We start from the raw sequence: 18,174 nt of genomic DNA, 5'->3' as shown, positions 1-18,174 counted from the left end.
AAAACCCACGCGGTCACATGGAGGACGTGCAAACTCCACACACACACACAGACAAACCAAGGTCTCTGGTGCTGTGAGGCAGCAACTCTACCGCTGCGCCACCGTGTTTGATAGGACAGATGTAGAAAAGATGATCCTCGTTCTGGAGGTGAACAGCCACGAGGGAATGAAGATGAGACAACCATAAATAAATCCAAAAGGGAATTCAGAAACAACTCCTTTACTCAGAGATTTAATGAGTTTATACAACTTTAGTTAAGTGTGTTGTCAAGTGTACAATTTGAGGTGAAGTACAGGAATAATTAAAACCTCGCTCGCTGCAGCAACAGGCAGGTGAACTCCGACAAACACGCAAAAACATAAATCACACTAAATTTGATGTCAATTTGAGGAAGGACATTCTTGCTATTGAGGGAGCCCAGCGTAGGTTTACAAGGTTAATTCCCGGGATGGCAGGACTGTCCTATGCTGAGAGAATGGAGCAGCTGGGCTTGTACACTCTGGAGTTTCGAAGGATGAGAGGGAATCTCGTTGAAACATATACGATTGTTAAAGGCTTGCACACGCTAGAGGCAGGAAACATGTTCCCAATGTTGGGGGAGCCCAGAACCAGGGGCCACAGTTTAAGAATAAGGAGGAAGCCATTTAGAACGGAGACGAGGAAACACTTTTTCTCACAGAGAGTGGTGAGTCTGTGGAATTCTCTGCCTCAGAGGGTGGTGGAGGCCGGTTCTCTGGATGCTTTCAAGAGAGCGCTAGATAGGGCTCTTAAAAATAGCGGAGTCAGGGGATATGGGGAGAAGGCAGGAACGGGGTACTGATTGGGGATGATCAGCCATGATCACATTGAATGGCGGTGCTGGCTCGAAGGGCCGAATAGCCTACTCCTGCACCTATTGTCCATTGTCTAATTCTGCAAGAAGAAAAAAAAATATTAATGCATACTACAATTATAAAAATTAAACTTGCATTCCCTGCGATAGTTGTGGAGAACAGTGTAGATGTATTTACAGGGAAGCAAGATCAAAGCAGGCCTGATATTTTGGAATAGTATCCAGGTGGAAGAATTCGATGAGACAGGTTGGAAATAATATAATCAGCAGCGTGAAGTAATTATGCTGAATAAGCTGTGTGTATGCAGCAAGTTCCATTCATTTCAATGTAAATTATTCCCTCTGGGTGGTGGGAAAGGGCCAGTAGCCCAGCTGTTTGCCATCTCTTCTAATGATTCTCCTGTAAGTCCTTTGCAAAGTCTTGCCGCGGTGAGTTGTAACATGGTTAATACACCGACAACTGTAAATGTCACATTAGCCGGAGCAGCAGGGTCATGGAAACATCTGTCCCTGTTAAGCTTCTGTAAACGATAGACACAAAATGCTGGAGTCACTCAGCGGGTCAGGCAGCATCTCTGGAGAACATGGATAGGTGACCTTTCAGGTCGAGACCCTTCTTCAGATCCATCAGATTATTAGAGTTTAAGAAGGAACTGCAGATGCTGGAAAATCGAAGGTAGACAAAAATACTGGAGACCGAAGGCTGAGGGATGGGAGTAGACAGCCCTAGGGCTGAGGAAGGGGAGGAGACAGCAAGGGCTAACAAAATTGGGAGAATTCAATGATTAATAGAGTTATCAGGTGCAAGTTCTCATGGTCTCGGGCTATCCTTGATCAGACTTTGCTGGCTTTACCTTGCACTAAACATTATTCCCTTATCATTTATCTATACGCTGTAAACGGCTGGATTGTAATCATGTATTGTCATTCCGCTGACTGGTTAGTACGCAACAGAAGCTTTTCCCTGTACCTCGGTACACGTGACAATGAACTGAATTCAACTGGTTAAGCCACTTAGGTTGTTTTTTTAATATTTGAACACTGATAATGAAGTGATGCTGAATATTACAACAAAAACATCTTTGAGAAGTATTGCTCTGTCGACCCAGTTCTTCCCTCTCCCCACACTCGTTTTATCGTTTAATAAATAATCGTATAATAAAAAGGAACTGCAGATGCTGGTTTAAACCGAAGATGGACACATAATGCTGGAGTAACTCGGCGAGTCAGGCTCCATAAAGCGGAGACTCAATATCAATATCAATATTTTATTACATGTCATTTGAACCTCAGTGAGGCTCAAACAAAACTCCGTTTCCACAGCCATACAAATTCTCGCCTTGGGTGCCGTCTATGTGGAGTTTGCACGTATCACTGAGACTGCAAGGCTATTGGCTGGGTGCCCCAGTTCCTTTCCATATCCCAAAAAAGCTGTATGAGAAAGAACTGCAGATGCTGGATGGACAGGTAGACACAAAAGCTGGACAAACTCAGCGGGTGAGGCAGCATCTATGGAGAGAAGGAATGGGTGACCTTTCGGGTCGAGACCCGAAAGGTCACCCATTCCTTCTCTCCATTGATGCTGCCTCACCCTCTGAGTTTCTCCAATAAATGTGTAGTTAGTGGGTCTTCTTCTTTCGTGTGGCGTGCACAGCCTAAAGTTGTTGGACAACTTGTTCTATTTGATCTTCCGTTTGTGCACGTCGAGTTGATTGCATTAGTCGAAACAGGGCGGACCACGTGAAGGTTGCAATCTAGTGGGTCAATTGCCCCTTAGTGTGCAGGTAGGCGGTGGAATCTGGAAGGAATTGTGGACTGTATAAAGTGGGATTAATGCAGGATAAATGGTTGGTTTTCATTAGAATGGATTCGTTGGGCTGGAGCCCCTCTGTTTCCATGTCTTCACGGTAAGTCTGTGTGTCGTGGGAGTTTTGGATCGAGGATTTAGTGTACTATACAGTCACGCTTTCCACACCCTGAGAATAACAGCTCACCTTTTCTTACAGATACTGGTCCAGGTAAAGGAGGTGCTGTCAAAACTACCTAGTCTGGTAGAGACCACAGTGGGCGAGGTAAGGACTGTTTCGGACGGACTCAGCAGCGATCCGACCACAATTATGGAGAGGAATGGGGCTAATTGGATACTTCCTTCATTGTACGGTGGTGCTGTGGTACAGTCGCTGCCTTACAACGCCAGGGACCCGGGTTCGATCGTGACTACGGGTGCTGTCGGTACAGAGTTTAGACAATAGATGCAGGAGTAGGCCATTCGGCCCTTTGGAGCCAGCACCACCATTCACTGTGATCACGGCTGATCATCCACAATCAGTACCCCGTTCCTGCCTTCTCCCCATACCCCTTGACTCTGCTACCTTTAAGAGCCCTATCTAGCTCTCCCTTGAACCCTAACATTCGCCCTGTGACTGCTTACATTTTCTCCAGGGTGTTCTGGTTTCATCTCCCCTTCCAAAGACGTGCAGGTTTGTTGGTAAATTGACTTGGGGGTAAAAATTGGTCCTGGTGTTGGATAATATTAGTTTGTGGGGATCACTGGTTGGGGCAAACTTGGTGGGCCGAAGGGTCAGTTTCCATGCTGTATCTGAAGTCTAAAGCCACAGGAATGAAGGGCCAACAGCTACAATTTCATTTCGTCTGAAGAAGGGTTTCGGCCCGAAACGTTGCCTTTTTCCTTTGCTCCATAGATGCTGCTGCACCCGCTGAGTTTCTCCAGCTTTTTTGTGTAGCTACAATTTCATGGTCCTTTGACCTTTAGATCTATTCCTTGCCCCGCTAGTTATTTCTAGTAGGTAACTAACAAAAAAACATTGTGTAGATTGTCTTGCCTTTATATCAGTTCAGTCATTGTTTCGACAACTGTTCAAGAACTTTGTGCATCTTAGGAATGCCAGGGCATACTGACACACCACTCTTGTACAAGTGTTAAAATTAATTTCCCACGTGTCAATACCAGGGTTAAACTCTGAGGGGCATCAAAACAGCTCCAGGAATAGGATATGTGGAGGGGGAGATGAAGACTCTAGACCATGTTCCCTATGCTGTACATTCTATGATATTACTGAAAGTTTTATCCTCCCAGAGTGTTATTTCTTACTTCTCAATACTTTACTTACAGGTAAACCTTTTGTCCCTTGTCCAGTTTTAGTTGTGGTTTTTAGTTTTAGAGATACAGTGTGAAAACTGGCCCTTCGGCCGACAGAGTCGACACCAACCACGACAACTCACAGAAGGCAATTAACCTGCAAACCTGCACTAACCAACGAGCACCGGGTCACGCTAAATCTATCCAAACACACCAGGGACAATTTACAGAAGCCGAACAAACCCGCACGTCTTTGGGAGTGTGGGAGGAAACTGGAGAACCCGGAGAAAACCTACGCAGTCACAGGGCGAACGTACAGAGAACACCCGTAGTCAGAATCAAACCTGGGTCTCTGGCGCTGTGAGCCCGCAGCCCAGCCGCTGCTCCACCAAGCCGCCCATGTTCCTGCAATCCTGTGAGCTGGACGTAGAATTTAGCAGCCATCTTGGGAACCATATTAAGAATCATGTTTAGTAGCCACTGGGAACAGTTTATCGCCTCTCCTGATCAGCACACGCTGAAGGCAGTTACCATCATTTGCTTAGCACTGACTGAGAACTAAACAGAACCCCTCACACTCTGCAGACCACCTTTTCTCAAATTCCCTGCTTTACAACCTTGCGGGCGGCACGGTGGCGCAGCGGTAGTGTTGCTGCCTCACAGCGCCAGAGACCCGGGTTCCATCCTGATCCAAACGATCTGTACGGAGTTTGTACGTTCTCCCCGTGACCTGCATGGGTTTTCTCCAAGATCTTCCGTTTCCTCCCACACTCCAAATACGTACAGGTTTGTAGGTTAAATGGCTTGGTGTAAATGTAAAATTGTTCCTAGTGTTGTTGATGTACGGGGATCACTGGCCGGTGTGGACTCGATGGGCCGAAGGACCTGATTCCGTGCTGTATCTCAGAACTAAAATAACATAAACTCTTTAATGCATCAATGATTCTAATGTAATTTGCTTATTCTGCTAACATTATTTAGAGTCAATTACAAACCTGTCCATTTTTCTTTCAGAAAGAGTTCATTACCATTTGCGGAGATATTCATGGGCAGTACTATGATATGTTGAATATATTTGAACTCAATGGATTACCCTCGGAGACTAATCCTTATGTATCCTACTTTTTGAATGGTGTTTTGAAGTGTTGTCCGCCAATTAGCAAGGTCTCTCTGTTAGAAATGAGGTTGTTCACCATATTTGTTCACTAAACCATATTTTTAGTAAGAAAATTGGTCAAAACAATAGAAGAATTCCCTCTTCTTCCTCTTCGCCATGGACAGGGTAAATGCACAATATTTTACCCAGAGTAGGGGAATCGAGAATCAGAGGTTTAAAGTGAAGGGGGAAAGATTTATTAGCAACCTGAGGGGCAATGTTTTTTCACACAAAGGGTGGTGGGTGTATAATAATAATGGATGGGATTTATATAGCGCCTTTCTAATACTCAAGACGCTTGGAACGAGCTACCGGAGGAGGTAGTTAAGGCAGGGACTATCCCAACGTTTAAGAAACATATAGACAGATACTGTTCATGTATATGAAGGAACTGTAGATGTTGGTTTAAATGGAAAATAGACACAAAATGCTGGAGTAACTCAGCGGGACAGGCAGCATCTTTGGAGAGAGGGAATGGGTGATGTGTCAAGTCTAGACACTTCTTCAGACTGATCCGTCTGAAGAATGGTCTCGACCTGAAACATCATCCATTCCTTCTCTCCAGAGATGCTGCCTGTCCCGCTGAGTTACTCCAGCATTTTGCGTTTATCTTTGGTTTAAACCAGCATCTCCAGTTCCTACCTACACATTTTGCCTCCTCCACGATGATGTTTGCTGTTCTCCTTTGCCAGTCTGGTCTGATCCTTAACCTACACACGTAGTTATTTAATGGTGATTTTGTAGACCGAGGCTCTTTTTCCGTGGAGGTTATATTAGTCCTCTTTGGATTCAAGCTGCTCTATCCAAATCACTTCCACGTTCTGCGAGGTAAGGTTTTCTTTCTTCCTTGCCCGGCGTTTCATTTGTAAGAGTAACTGGCATTTATTTGCCACCATTCGCAACCTGTCAAAATGTTATGCTGCTAATGACATTACCTTAAAGTTAAGCCGCGGTTGTAGTGTTGGAAATCAGCAGTAAGTTAAGTACTTTAGACTTTAGAAATACAATGCAGAGATAGGCCCTTCGGCCCATCGAGTCTGTGCCAACCAGCGATCACCTAGTACACTAACCTACACACCCTATAAACGATGAATGAATGAATGAATACTTCATTATCATATGCATTTGACGGCACTGGGCCTCTACTCGCTGGAGTTTGGAAGGATGGGGGGTTGGGGTCTCATTGAAACTTGCCGAATAGTGAAAGGCCTGGATAGAGTGGATGTGGAGAGGATGTTTCCACTAGTGGGAGAGTCTAGGACCAGAGGCCACAGCCTCAGAAGTAAAGGACGTTCCTTTAGGAAGGATATGAGGACGAATTTCTTCAGTCAAGGGTGGTGGGTCTGGAATTTATTGCACAGAAGGCTGTAGAGGCCAAGTCAATGGATATTTTTAAGACAGAGATAGATAGATTCTTGATTAGTGCGGGTGTCAGGGGTTATGGGGAGAAGGCAGGAGAATGGGGTGAGGAGGGAGAATTAGATCAGCCTACACAATAATGGATGGGATTTATATAGCGCCTTTCTAATACTCAAGGCGCTTTACATCGCATTATTCATTCACTCCTCAGTCACACTCGGTGGTGGTGAGCTACTTCTGTAGCCACAGCTGCCCTGGGGCAGATTGACGGAAGCGTGGCTGCCAATCTGCGCCTACGGCCCCTCCGACCACCACCAATCACTCACACACACTCACACACATTCACACACAGGCAAAGGTGGGTGAAGTGTCTTGCCCAAGGACACAACGACAGTATGCACTCCAAGCGGGATTCGAACCGGCTACCTTCCGGTTGCCAGCCGAACACTTAGCCCATTGTGCCATCTGTCGTCCCGGACACAATGGCGGAGTAGACTTGATGGGCCGAATGGCCTAATCCTGCTCGTAGAACATATGAGCAGGAGCGTGGGATCAGAGATGTGCGTGTTGTTGAGATCAACATGGAGGAGATCACAAAACAAGGGTGAGAATCTCAAAATAACCCGAGGACGTACAACCCAGCAAGTGTGGTCACGATGATTTAATGGCCCGGTGCCAGCTACAGCGATGGCTGAAACCAGCTTCAGTCAATCCGTTTATGTCCGTGCTCCAGGCACTGGGCTGCTTTTGAGAGAGTGAGGTCTTTGGTAGCGTGAGTGGAGGGAGGAAATGGACGTGGGGGGGGGAGCAGCTACAGAGAGGGGTGCCCGTCAACTAATGCGCATCTCCTTTGCAGCTTGCCGCATTGCGTAGGGAGAAATGCATCCCAGCAATTAAACTGTCTCATCATGTCTTAACACATTCCCTGTGAATGAAAACTGGTGTCTCGATAAAAATAAAATAAATGATTCATTTTGTTTCCAGGGAGTTTAACACAACCTTGCAACACACCAAAATACTTGGCTGCCAACCGTGTACTGGTGATGTGTTATGTCAGGGTAAAAGCCCACAGTCAGTTAGCAACACGCAGACAGCGATCAGGCTGTCAACTACGATCGTGGACTGTGGCAGTTGTCAGGGCCACGGAATATGTCACCTAAACCTGTGACTTTTGCAAATGTTACAAATATTGTCCGACACATTATTTACACAAGCCTAACCCAACAGTCTATGGAACTCGATAACTCTAGTGACATAGTCTGGAGATTGTAGATTTAAGGTATCTGCATGGGGGGGGGGGGGGGGGGGGAAGTTGTCTGAAGCATTGTGATTAACTCTAGTTCTGATAAGAATGAAAGCAGATGAGAATGGGAGATTTGCTTTCAAAGTTAAGGGATAAAGTTGTAAAGTGCAGGGGACGCTGGCCGGCATGGACTCGGTGGGCCGGCATGGACTCGGGCCGAAGGGCCTGTTTCCACTCTAACTAAACCTGAACTAAACTAAAATTAACAAGAGGTTTTGTGCAGGTAACCACGAAACGGACAACATGAACCAAATGTATGGTTTCGAGGGCGAGGTGAAGGCCAAATATACGTCGCAGATGTTTGAGCTCTTCAGCGAGGTGTTCCAGTGGCTGCCCCTAACTCAGTGTATTAACAGTAAAGTTCTGGTGAGTACACGTAGTGGTCTGCCTGCCCGCCCAGTTATGTTACTGTCTCGTAATGCCCATTTGTCGGGACGACAGATGGCACAATGGGCTAAGTGTTCGGCTGGCAACCGGAAGGTAGCCGGTTCGAATCCCGCTTGGAGTGCATACTGTCGTTGTGTCCTTGGGCAAGACACTTCACCCACCTTTGCCTGTGTGTGAATGTGTGTGAGTGATTGGTGGTGGTCGGCGGGGCCGTAGGCGCAGATTGGCAGCCACGCTTCCGTCAGTCTGCCCCAGGGCAGCTGTGGCTACAGAAGTAGCTTACCACCACCGAGTGTGACTGAGGAGTGAATGAATAATGCGATGTAAAGCGCCTTGAGTATTAGAAAGGCGCTATATAAATCCCATCCATTATTATTTGTATAATAAGTTCAAGATAAAATAACTGGAGCTCTTTGATCCTTCGTTGGGTAAAATCACCACCAATTTTCCAGCACCCTTTGTTCCAGAACCTTTCTGGATTATCCATTTAGTCGGAACAACAGAGGTTGTGGCCTCCGAGAGGAGTCAATAGACAATAGGTGCAGGAGTAGGCCATTCGGCCCTTCGAGCCAGCACCGCCATTTAATGTGATCATGACTGATCATCCCCAATCAGTACCCCGTTCCTGCCTTCTCCCCATATCCCCTGACTCTGCTGTTTTTAAGAGCCCTATTTAGCACTCTCTTGAAAGCATCTAGAGAACCTGCCTCCACCGCCCTCTGGGGTCCAACGGTACCAGAACGGTCAGGGGGGCCAAGATACCGGCCTGCAAAGTCGGCCTGGGAAGTTGGTTATGGGAACAGACAGGGTTGGGTATCAGAGCCCTGGCCACAGGGGGGCAAATTGCACCCGGCGATTGGGTGTGGATCTGTCCCGCTGAGGCGCCAGAGTGCCAAGCGCGCTCTCGTAATTTTGTCTGGATTAAAGGACTTGCCGGAAAACCGGTGGTGGAACCTGCAGTACAAATGCTGAAACTCTGAAATAAATGCTCTGAAACACAAGCAGACCAGGCAGCATCTGAGAAGAGAGAAACAGTGAACAAGGTTGTTGAGCTAAAATAGACAACGTGTTTCTCGGTCTCTCTACGAATGCTGGTGGGTGTGTTGAACATTGCTGTTCTATTACCGGTTGCTTGCTCTCCTGACTTTGTAGATTCCCAGCTTTCTAGATTTTACCCAACGAAGGATCAAAGAGCTCCAGTTATTTTATCTTGAACGTAGACTTTCCATTTCAACGGATCTTTTCACACTCGGGTTCTCACGGCCATTGTCGTGATTGTAAGAAAGATGGCGGCTAATCAATACACAACAAGCTGCACCAAACCACAAAGAACAAGATGGTCACAGGGTACAAACTCCGTACAGACATCAACCATAGCCAGGATTGAACCTGGCGCTGTGAGGCAGCAACTCTACCGCTGCGCCACCCTTTCTATGACGGCAGTAGAAGTTTGTATGAGTGGGATATATACCAAATTTCCTTAGACTGCTGAGGAAGTCGAGGCATTGGTATGCTTTTTTTTAATGCAGTACCTCAGAAATACAGCGCAGAAGCAGGCCCTTCGGCCCACCAAGTCTGCGCCGACCAGCGATCCCCGCACACTTACACTTTCCTACACACACTAGGGACAATTTACAATGAAACCAAGCCAATTAGCCTACCTACAAACCTGTACATCTTTGGATTGGAGGAAACCGGAGATCCTATAAACTAAACTAAAGATGAAAAATGTGCTTCTGAATTTACAGGTGATATCGAATGATTGGGTGGATGGCAGGGTGGGGCAGCTGGAGTTTTTAAATGCTGATGCGGATCAGCGCAAACTACAAGAATATTAAACTTGTAGAACAAGAAAATACTTGAAGCTCTTATCATCGATAACTGCAAGCCAGCACGTTGCTGTCAGTAGAACAGGGAGGTCACTATGCTTGGAGGATGTGTTACAAGGTAGGGCAACAGAACAAAGGGTTTAGGAACACAACCCCGGATAATTGTGCTATTGTAAAGGCCGCTCCTTTAACTAAAACCAATCCAAGTACCAGGATTGATTTCTTGAAGAATAAAGAAAGATAAGGGAATAGCAAGGATTTTATACCAAACTTTGGTTAGACCATGCTTGGATTATTTTATACACAGTATAAAGGGAACGAAGGAACTGGAGTGTGTGCGGACAAAATGCTACCTATAATGTGAGGGAATATGATAAAGAATAAGCAGACTGTCTCTCTTCCCTTGCGTAAGTGATAGGAGCAAAATTAGACCATTTGGCCCATCAAGTCTACTCCGCCATTCAATCATGGCTGTTCTATCTTTCCCTCTCAACCCCCTTCTTCCCGTAACCCCTGACACCCGTACTAACCAAGATTCAAGGAAGATGGTGATGGTGTCATCTGAACAATAACAGGGTAAGCACACTGCTGATGGATTCAAATTCTTTCACCGTCTAGATTATGCACGGAGGTCTCTTCAGCGAAGATGGTATCACCCTCGATGACATCAGGAAGATTGACCGGAATCGGCAGCCACCAGACTCGGGTATGAAATTCCAACCAAGGGCTCTCAGTGTGAGCGTGATGCTGGGCTCAATGCTCAGTATGGGCTCTTGCCCAAACAAGCTGTAGGGAGATGGGAGTGTTCCTTGGAGCACAGGAGGATGAGGGGGATCTTATATAGGTGTACAAAAACATGGTTGGGACCCTTAGTTAGAAGAAGGCTCCTGACATGAAACGTCACCTATCCATGTTTTCCAGAGATGCTGCCTGACCCGCTGAGTTACTGCAGCACTCTGTGAAACGTCACCTATCCATGTTCTCCACAGATGCTGCCTGACCCGCTGAGTTACTCCAGCACTCTGTGAAACGTCACCTATCCATGTTCCCCACAGATGCTGCCTGACCCGCTGAGTTACTCCAGCACTCTGTGAAACGTCACCTATCCATGTTCTCCACAGATGCTGCCTGACCCGCTGAGTTACTCCAGCACTCTGTGAAACGTCACCTATCCATGTTCTCCACAGATGCTGCCTGACCCGCTGAGTTACTCCAGCACTCTGTGAAACGTCACCTATCCATGTTCTCCACAGATGCTGCCTGACCCGCTGAGTTACTCCAGCACTCTGTGAAACGTCACCTATCCATGTTCCCCACAGATGCTGCCTGACCCGCTGAGTTACTCCAGCACTCTGTGCCTGTTGTAGAAATGTACGCTATAATAGAACTACCTGCATGGAGAAATGTCCCACGGTGTTTTCTCGTCGTGTTCGAAAACACTCTCTGGAACTGTGCCTTGTAATGAGATATTAGGGGAGGGGACCAAAACATTGGCCTTAAGGGTGATCTTAAAGGAAAGGAGAGGTGAAACATAGAAACATAGAAAATATGTGCAGGAGTCGGCCATTCGGCCCTTCGAGCCTGCACCGCCATTCAATATGATCATGGCTGATCATCCAACTCAGTATCCTGTACCTGCCTTCTCTCCATACCCCCTGAACCCTTTAGCCACAAGGGCCACATCTAACTCCCTCTTAAATATAGCCAATGAACTGGCCTCAACTACCTTCTGTGGCAGAGAGTTCCAGAGATTCACCACTCTCTGTGTGAAATTTTTTTTTTTTCCTCATCTCAGTCCTAAATGACTTCCCACTTATCCTTAAACTGTGACCCCTTGTTCTGGACTTCCCCAACATCGGGAACAATCTTCTTGCATCTAGCCTGTCCGACCCCTTAAGAGGGGTTGAGGTTTGAGTTGAGGTTTCTGATCTCGTGTTTCTCTGTTCCTGTGTAACTGTGTTCCCACCTCGCGTTATGAAACAGTTCTGATCATTCACTTTGTTTTGCGACAGGTCCAATGTGCGACTTGCTCTGGTCCGATCCACAGCCTCAGGTAAGGGAGGAGAACCCAGACATTCTGTGTTAGACAGTCTTGTGTCTTTCTTACCCTTTAGATGTTGCCCCTTTCACATTAAACCTATGCCCGGTAGTCTTTGACATTTCCACCCTGTGGGAAACGTCTGACCATCTTCATAAGTTCTAGGGGCAGAATGAGACCATTCGGTCCATCAGTCCTACTCCACCATTTAATCATGATTGATCAATCTTTCCCTATTTATGCAGCATCTATGGAACGGGCTTAGTGAAGAGGTGAAATTTTGTAGCTCTCTGTTGAGTTTCAAAAAAGCCTCAAAATGTAAAATAATTAAGGATTATAATGTAGAATGATTGAAATGTAAAATAAGTAAGGATTACAATTTAGAGTAAATGTTATTTTTTTTCTTTCCTTTGTAATGCTGATATTCTGGGTTGTCTTGGATGGATTGTATAGGATAGGCAAAAATCAGCTTTGTGGCTTCAGCCTGTTCCTTTTTCAGTCATTGATTATGTGAACGTTGTGTGTGAAATGGATACAGTGTTGGTTCATATTCACACAGATTGTAAAGTTTTGTTCCTTTGACCAAAATAAATTATTCATTCATTCATTCATTCTCCTGCCTTCGCCCCATAACCCCTGTCTCAAGAATCTTGTCAATCTCAGCCTTAAAAATATCCACTGTGGACTTGGCCTCCACAGCCTTCCATGGCAATGAGTTCCACAGATTCACCACCCTCTGAACTAAAGAAATTCCTTCCCATCTCCTTTCTAAAGGTCCATCCTCTTATTGTGAGGCCATGGACTCTCCCACTAGTGGAAACATTCTCTCCACATTCTGAAGAAGGGTTTCGGCCTGAAACGTTGCCCATTTCCTTCGCTCCATAGATGCTGCTGCACCCGCTGAGTTTCTCCAGCACTCTTGTGTACTGTCCAGATTCATTGTATCTCCCCTAACTGTACCTTAGTGTTGGGAATGAGCGGAGGTGCCTCTTGTATAGTTAGTTATCCAGTGTGGAAGGTGAGTGAGTGAATGTGTGTGTGTGCCCTTGTCTTCCACCAGAATGGGAGGTCGGTCAGTAAGCGTGGGGTCAGTTGCCAGTTTGGCCCGGACATCACCAAACAGTTCCTGGAGGAGAACGAACTGGATTACATCATCAGGAGCCACGAGGTGAAGCCAGAGGGCTACGAGGTTACGCACAACGGCAAATGTATCACTGTCTTCTCTGCACCAAACTATTGGTGAGTGTTTATATCTGTCTAGCATGGGTTTGGTTTAGTTTAGAGATACAGCATGGAAACAGGCCCCTCGGCCCACCCTGCCCACGCCAACTAACATGCCCCCATCTACACTCGTCCCACCTGCCTGCCTGTGGCCCGTATTCCTCTAAACCGATCCTATCCTTGCACCTGTCCGAATGCTTCTCAAATGTTGTGATAGTCATAGCTGATTTGTGTTTTGCTCTGCTGTTTTGTTTCTGTTTCCAGCCGGTTCATCGATGCTCGCTTGTGCTCCAGGCAGCAGAACAGTGTCCGAGAGAGAGAGAGAGAGAGAGAGAGAGAGAGTGTGTGTGTGTGTGCTTATGTGTGTGTCTGTGCGTGCCTGTGCGTGCGTGCCTGTGTGCGTGCGTGCCTGTGTGCGTGCCTGTGTGAGTGCGCGTGTGTGTGTGTGCGTGCCTGTGTGTCTGCGTGCGTGCCTGTGTGTGCGCGTGCGCGTGTGTGCGCGTGCGTGTGTGTGTGTGTGTGCGCGTGTGTGTGCGTGTGTGTGTGTGTGCGCGTGTGCGTGTGTGTGCGCGTGCGTGTGTGTGTGCGCGTGCGTGTGTGTGCGCGTGTGCGTGCGTGTGTGTGTTGCAGCTGTCTGATGCCGTCATTGACCTAATGCTCTTTCTGTCATAGTGACCAGATGGGAAACCAAGGAGCATATATCCATCTCAGGGGCTCCGACCTAAAACCATTATTTCATCAATTTAAAACTGTGGTGAGTGAATTTAGCAAAAGGGGATGGGGGGGGTCTACAGTGAGCTGTGGGGGTCACTTCTTAGTGTGGCTGTAAGTGTCGGATGGCGATAGCGGAGTGGTGCCAAGGGTGGGTGCCAAGCCCAGCGGGATGATAAGCGGAGGAACAATGAGAGGAATAGAGTAGGCACAGAATGCTGGAGTAACTCAGCGGGTCAAGCAGCATCTCTGGAGAGAAGGAATGAGTGATGTTTCAGGTCGAGACCCGAAACGTCACCCATTACTTCTCTCCAGAGATGCTGCTTGTCCCGCTAAGTTACTCCAGCATTTTGTGTCTACCTTCGGTTTTACCAGCATCTGCAGTTCTTTCTTACTATATTATAATGAGAGGAATAGATCGGGTAGATCCACAGAGTCTCTTGCCCAGAGTAGGTGAATCGAGGACCAGAGGACATAGCTTTAAAGTGAAGGGGGAAAGATTAAATAGGAATATGAGAGGTAACTTTTACACACAAATGGTGATGGAACAAGCTGCCAGAGGAGGTAGAACTATCGCAACGTTTAAGAAACGTTCTTTGGTGGAGCAGCGGTAGAGTTGCTGCCTTACAGCGAGTGCAGCGCCGGAGACCCCGGTTAGGTCCTGACCACGGGTGCTGTCTGTGCGGAGTTTGTACGTTCTCCCCGTGACCTGTGTGGGTTTTCTTACAAACCTGTACGTCTTGGGGAGGAAACCGAAGATCTCGGAGGAAACTCACGGGGAGAACGTGCAAACTCCGCACACTGTGTGTTAATTCGCGGTGACGAGTTTGAGTTTGGCACTGGGATGGGAACTCTGGGGGTGGAAACTCTCGTTTTCAACCCCCCTGGTAAATGATGAGCGGAGCAGAGGAAGGTGCAGCTACCCTGGTCTCAGCAAAGCGTGGAAGGAGGCGCGCATGGGGTGGGGGGGCGGTGGGAAGGGAAATTAACCGTGTAACCCCCGTGTTCTCTCTTCCAGCCTCACCCGAACGTTAAACCGATGGCGTACGCAAACTCGCTACTGCAGATGGGGATGATGTAACGTCGGCGTGGCTGCCTGGCGTGGGCAGTGATTCTTCCCGCAGGTGGGGGGTGGCGTCAGGGTTTAATTTAATCTTCCTCACTAGATCTGCCGTCTCCCATCCAAGTCTCCCACCTCCCCGGCCCTGTCCACGGCCCAAGTCCTTGCCCCAGCCGCGGAGTGAGAATCACACGCCCAGCGTGCTTACTCCCACATCCTTGCCCTTCAACAAGTCCGTCTCCGATCAAATCCTCAGCACCTGCACCAGTAAGCCTCTGCAGAATATAATTACCAAACTCCCTTAGTTCTTGCTGGTGATCTTTCACCCCCATCCCCAGTGACTGAACCTCCCCCACATTGTATGTACATCGGTCACTGATTGCCATCTTAAGTTGAGCAACAGTGAAATACCAAGACCCTACACTGTTTGAACAATAGCCCATCCCCCCCCCCCCCCCCTCAATCTCTGACTCCCACCTTCTCCAATCCCATAGAGATCCCGACCATTCCATCAACAAAATCCAAAAGTGTATCGTTTTTTATTTTTTAAATTGCAATGCTCGTCAGGTTTATACCGAGAAATAAGTGTAATTGGCGTTAGTCTGCAGGAATTGGTTCTGGCTCGCGTCTGGGACAGTCCCGGGACAGAGGTGGAACGGAGGGGTTCAATCCCGTTCCCCTTGGCCAATCTTTTCCCCCTCAGCCAATGTTACTAAAACTGATTTTTTTAAAATGCTGGTAAACACTCGCCAGGTCAAGCAGCATCCGTGGAGAACGAATCCCGGGTAACATTTAGAGCCGAGCGATCGGCCCAAGGAAGCTCAACCCAAAACGTCAATAGGTTCTCTCTACACAGGTGCTGCCTGACCTGCTGAGCCGTTCCAGCACCGTCGGATTCTATTTGGGAATTGTAGCATCTGCGGTCATTACGTTTTCAGACTGAAAATAAAGAATCCGGTTATCACGATGCTGGCTCTGCACAAAGTGGCTGCCGTCTTTCCTAGTTGCTGCGCGCTGGCTGTCGAGTGCTTTGGGAATGGTCCAAGGATGCCCCCCCCCCCTCCCACATGCTCTCTCTTCAACACTGTGAAACCCACTTGCTAGATCTTTAATAGACACAAAATGCTGGAGCATCTGAGAGAAGGAATGGTGACGTTTCGGGTCGAGACCCTTCCTCGGACTCAAACAGTCTCGACCAGAAACGTCACCCGTTCCTTCTCTCCGGACGGAGATGCTGCCTGTCCCGCTGAGTTACTCCAGCATTTTGTGTGTCTCTTTGATTTAAACCAACATCTATAGTGTGTTCCTACACAGGCTAGATCTGTTCCATTCTCATGCCAACCGGTGTAGGGTTCCTTACATAAAATGCAAATAATTATTTCATGGAGACCAGACGTGCACAGTGACTTCTCATCATTTTCAATAGAACGAGTTCTCATCTTTTGTAATACCTCGGAGTCTGTGGCTAACTCAGAGTCTAGTCCCGTCGGAAACAAACAGGCCAGTAAATCTTATTCTCATCATTAATCAATCCCTAGAAAGTCCCGCTCTCTAAATGGGGCGTTGATTTGCCTGCTGTATCAACAGACCATGTCCTACAGAGCTGCCTAGAGAGCAGGCTGTTCTATCTGGAGCCCTGTCTAATATTCATCACCTCTCCAACTACTTTAACCCTTTGTGCTGCTTTGAGAGCCTGCTCTTTATAAGGTGTGTAATGCAGCCCATAGATTCGTCACCCAATGCAGTGAAAGTCACTATATAAATGAATTTTGTACCCGTCAAGGGTCCCTACGTCTCGGCTATTTTGCCCACAGTTATCTGGAGGTTTTGTAACTCTTTAGTCTGCCCGTAGTGAGTGGACTATAGTGACCACAGGTGGAGAACATGGGTCACCGCAACTGTGGGGGCAGTTCCCATCGACCCGTCACATGTGGACTAACCCGTGAAGCCATGTGCACCCAGTGTTGGGACGAGGTGCCCACCTGGAGCGTGTGACACGTGTGGGGTCAGAGGGAACATGCGTGTGACATGCTTCACCGTCCCAATCCGAGCAGCGACAACCTCCTTTTGACAGTTTTTGTCTTCAAAGTTATATCTTATTGAGTTAGAGGCAGCGGACTCCCATCCTACTGGGAGCAGCGCAATGTCTCGAGTCTAGACCTGGCCTGTCTGCTGGGAAAAGTCCAGACCTTGCATAGACTAGGAATCGACAAGAGGGTGTGCAACTGAACGGAACCGCCTTCAATTGACATCCGATCTTCCCAGCTTCTTCCTTCCTCCCTCCCGACCCCCCTGCAATCCCCCAAACCCGCTGCCAACGTTCCTCCTAGTCTCCCGGCCCATCCCCACAGGCATGGCCCATGTCCCACCGGCCTCGTGGCAAGAGGAGACTATGACAATCATTCAGAGCCCCGCCAGGTTGTAGCGGGAGGAGAATTGGCCCGGGTTGATTGATTGGTTTCACTCCCGGAGTGTTTGGACCCAGAGCCTGCCAGTGCTTGACAAAGACTGCTGATGCCTCTCTGGCACCTAGTGATGTTATAATGTGCTGAGTGCTTCCTTTGCTGTCAGTTCCATTACAGGTAAGAGCACCTTTGGACATTGCAAGCCGTGTAGATTGAAACCTTGGAAATGAAAGGGGGAGACGGGGGTGGGTCGGGAGGGAGACTTTGGAGACCTGGTGCTCAGTTTAGGAACAAGAGTTTTATAATTGTATGTGTTAGCCACCCATAATGTCATTGTCAAATAAAACTTTATTCAAATGTTAGAATTCTGAATTATATTTAATGACAGTGGCCATTGTGTTTGGAGACTTGCAACGTCCTAAAAGATTCTGTTTGCTAAATGACAGCAATGCGTTGAATAAAAAGATTGCAAGGAGCGTGTGCATGGTGAGACCTTTAGGGGGCGGGGAGGGGAGGGGAGGGGAATGAAGGGATGTGGAGGGGATCGACGCGGTGAGTCAGAACATCTTTAGTTTAGATATAGATTGTGGAAACGGGCCTTCGACACATCGAGTCGGCACAGACCAGCGATCGACTGGTGCTATCCCACACACACACACACACACACACACACAGACACAGACACAGACACAGACACAGACACACACACAGACACACACACACACACACACACACACACACACACACACACACACACACACACACACACACA

General features: G+C 47.6%; 1 protein-coding gene across 2 annotated transcripts in view; it reads left to right on the top strand.

Moving 5' to 3' along the window:
* Window positions 1–17,878, top strand: part of ppp5c (protein phosphatase 5 catalytic subunit) — a 33,147-nt gene extending 15,269 nt beyond the window's left edge. For both annotated transcript variants that reach the window (XM_033016724.1, XM_033016726.1), the window contains 9 exons: window positions 2,840–2,905; window positions 4,948–5,046; window positions 5,812–5,917; window positions 7,975–8,117; window positions 10,586–10,673; window positions 11,980–12,020; window positions 13,066–13,244; window positions 13,899–13,980; window positions 14,956–17,878. In XM_033016724.1, coding sequence (XP_032872615.1) covers window positions 2,840–2,905; window positions 4,948–5,046; window positions 5,812–5,917; window positions 7,975–8,117; window positions 10,586–10,673; window positions 11,980–12,020; window positions 13,066–13,244; window positions 13,899–13,980; window positions 14,956–15,018 — 867 coding nt within the window. In that variant the 3' untranslated portion in view covers window positions 15,019–17,878. The remainder of the gene's footprint in view (window positions 1–2,839; window positions 2,906–4,947; window positions 5,047–5,811; window positions 5,918–7,974; window positions 8,118–10,585; window positions 10,674–11,979; window positions 12,021–13,065; window positions 13,245–13,898; window positions 13,981–14,955) is intronic.
* The last annotated feature ends 296 nt before the right edge of the window (window positions 17,879–18,174 follow it).

Source organism: Amblyraja radiata, unplaced genomic scaffold, assembly GCF_010909765.2.
Source record: "Amblyraja radiata isolate CabotCenter1 unplaced genomic scaffold, sAmbRad1.1.pri scaffold_458_ctg1, whole genome shotgun sequence".
Lineage (NCBI taxonomy): Eukaryota > Metazoa > Chordata > Chondrichthyes > Rajiformes > Rajidae > Amblyraja > Amblyraja radiata.
This window is presented reverse-complemented; position numbering and strand designations above follow the sequence as displayed.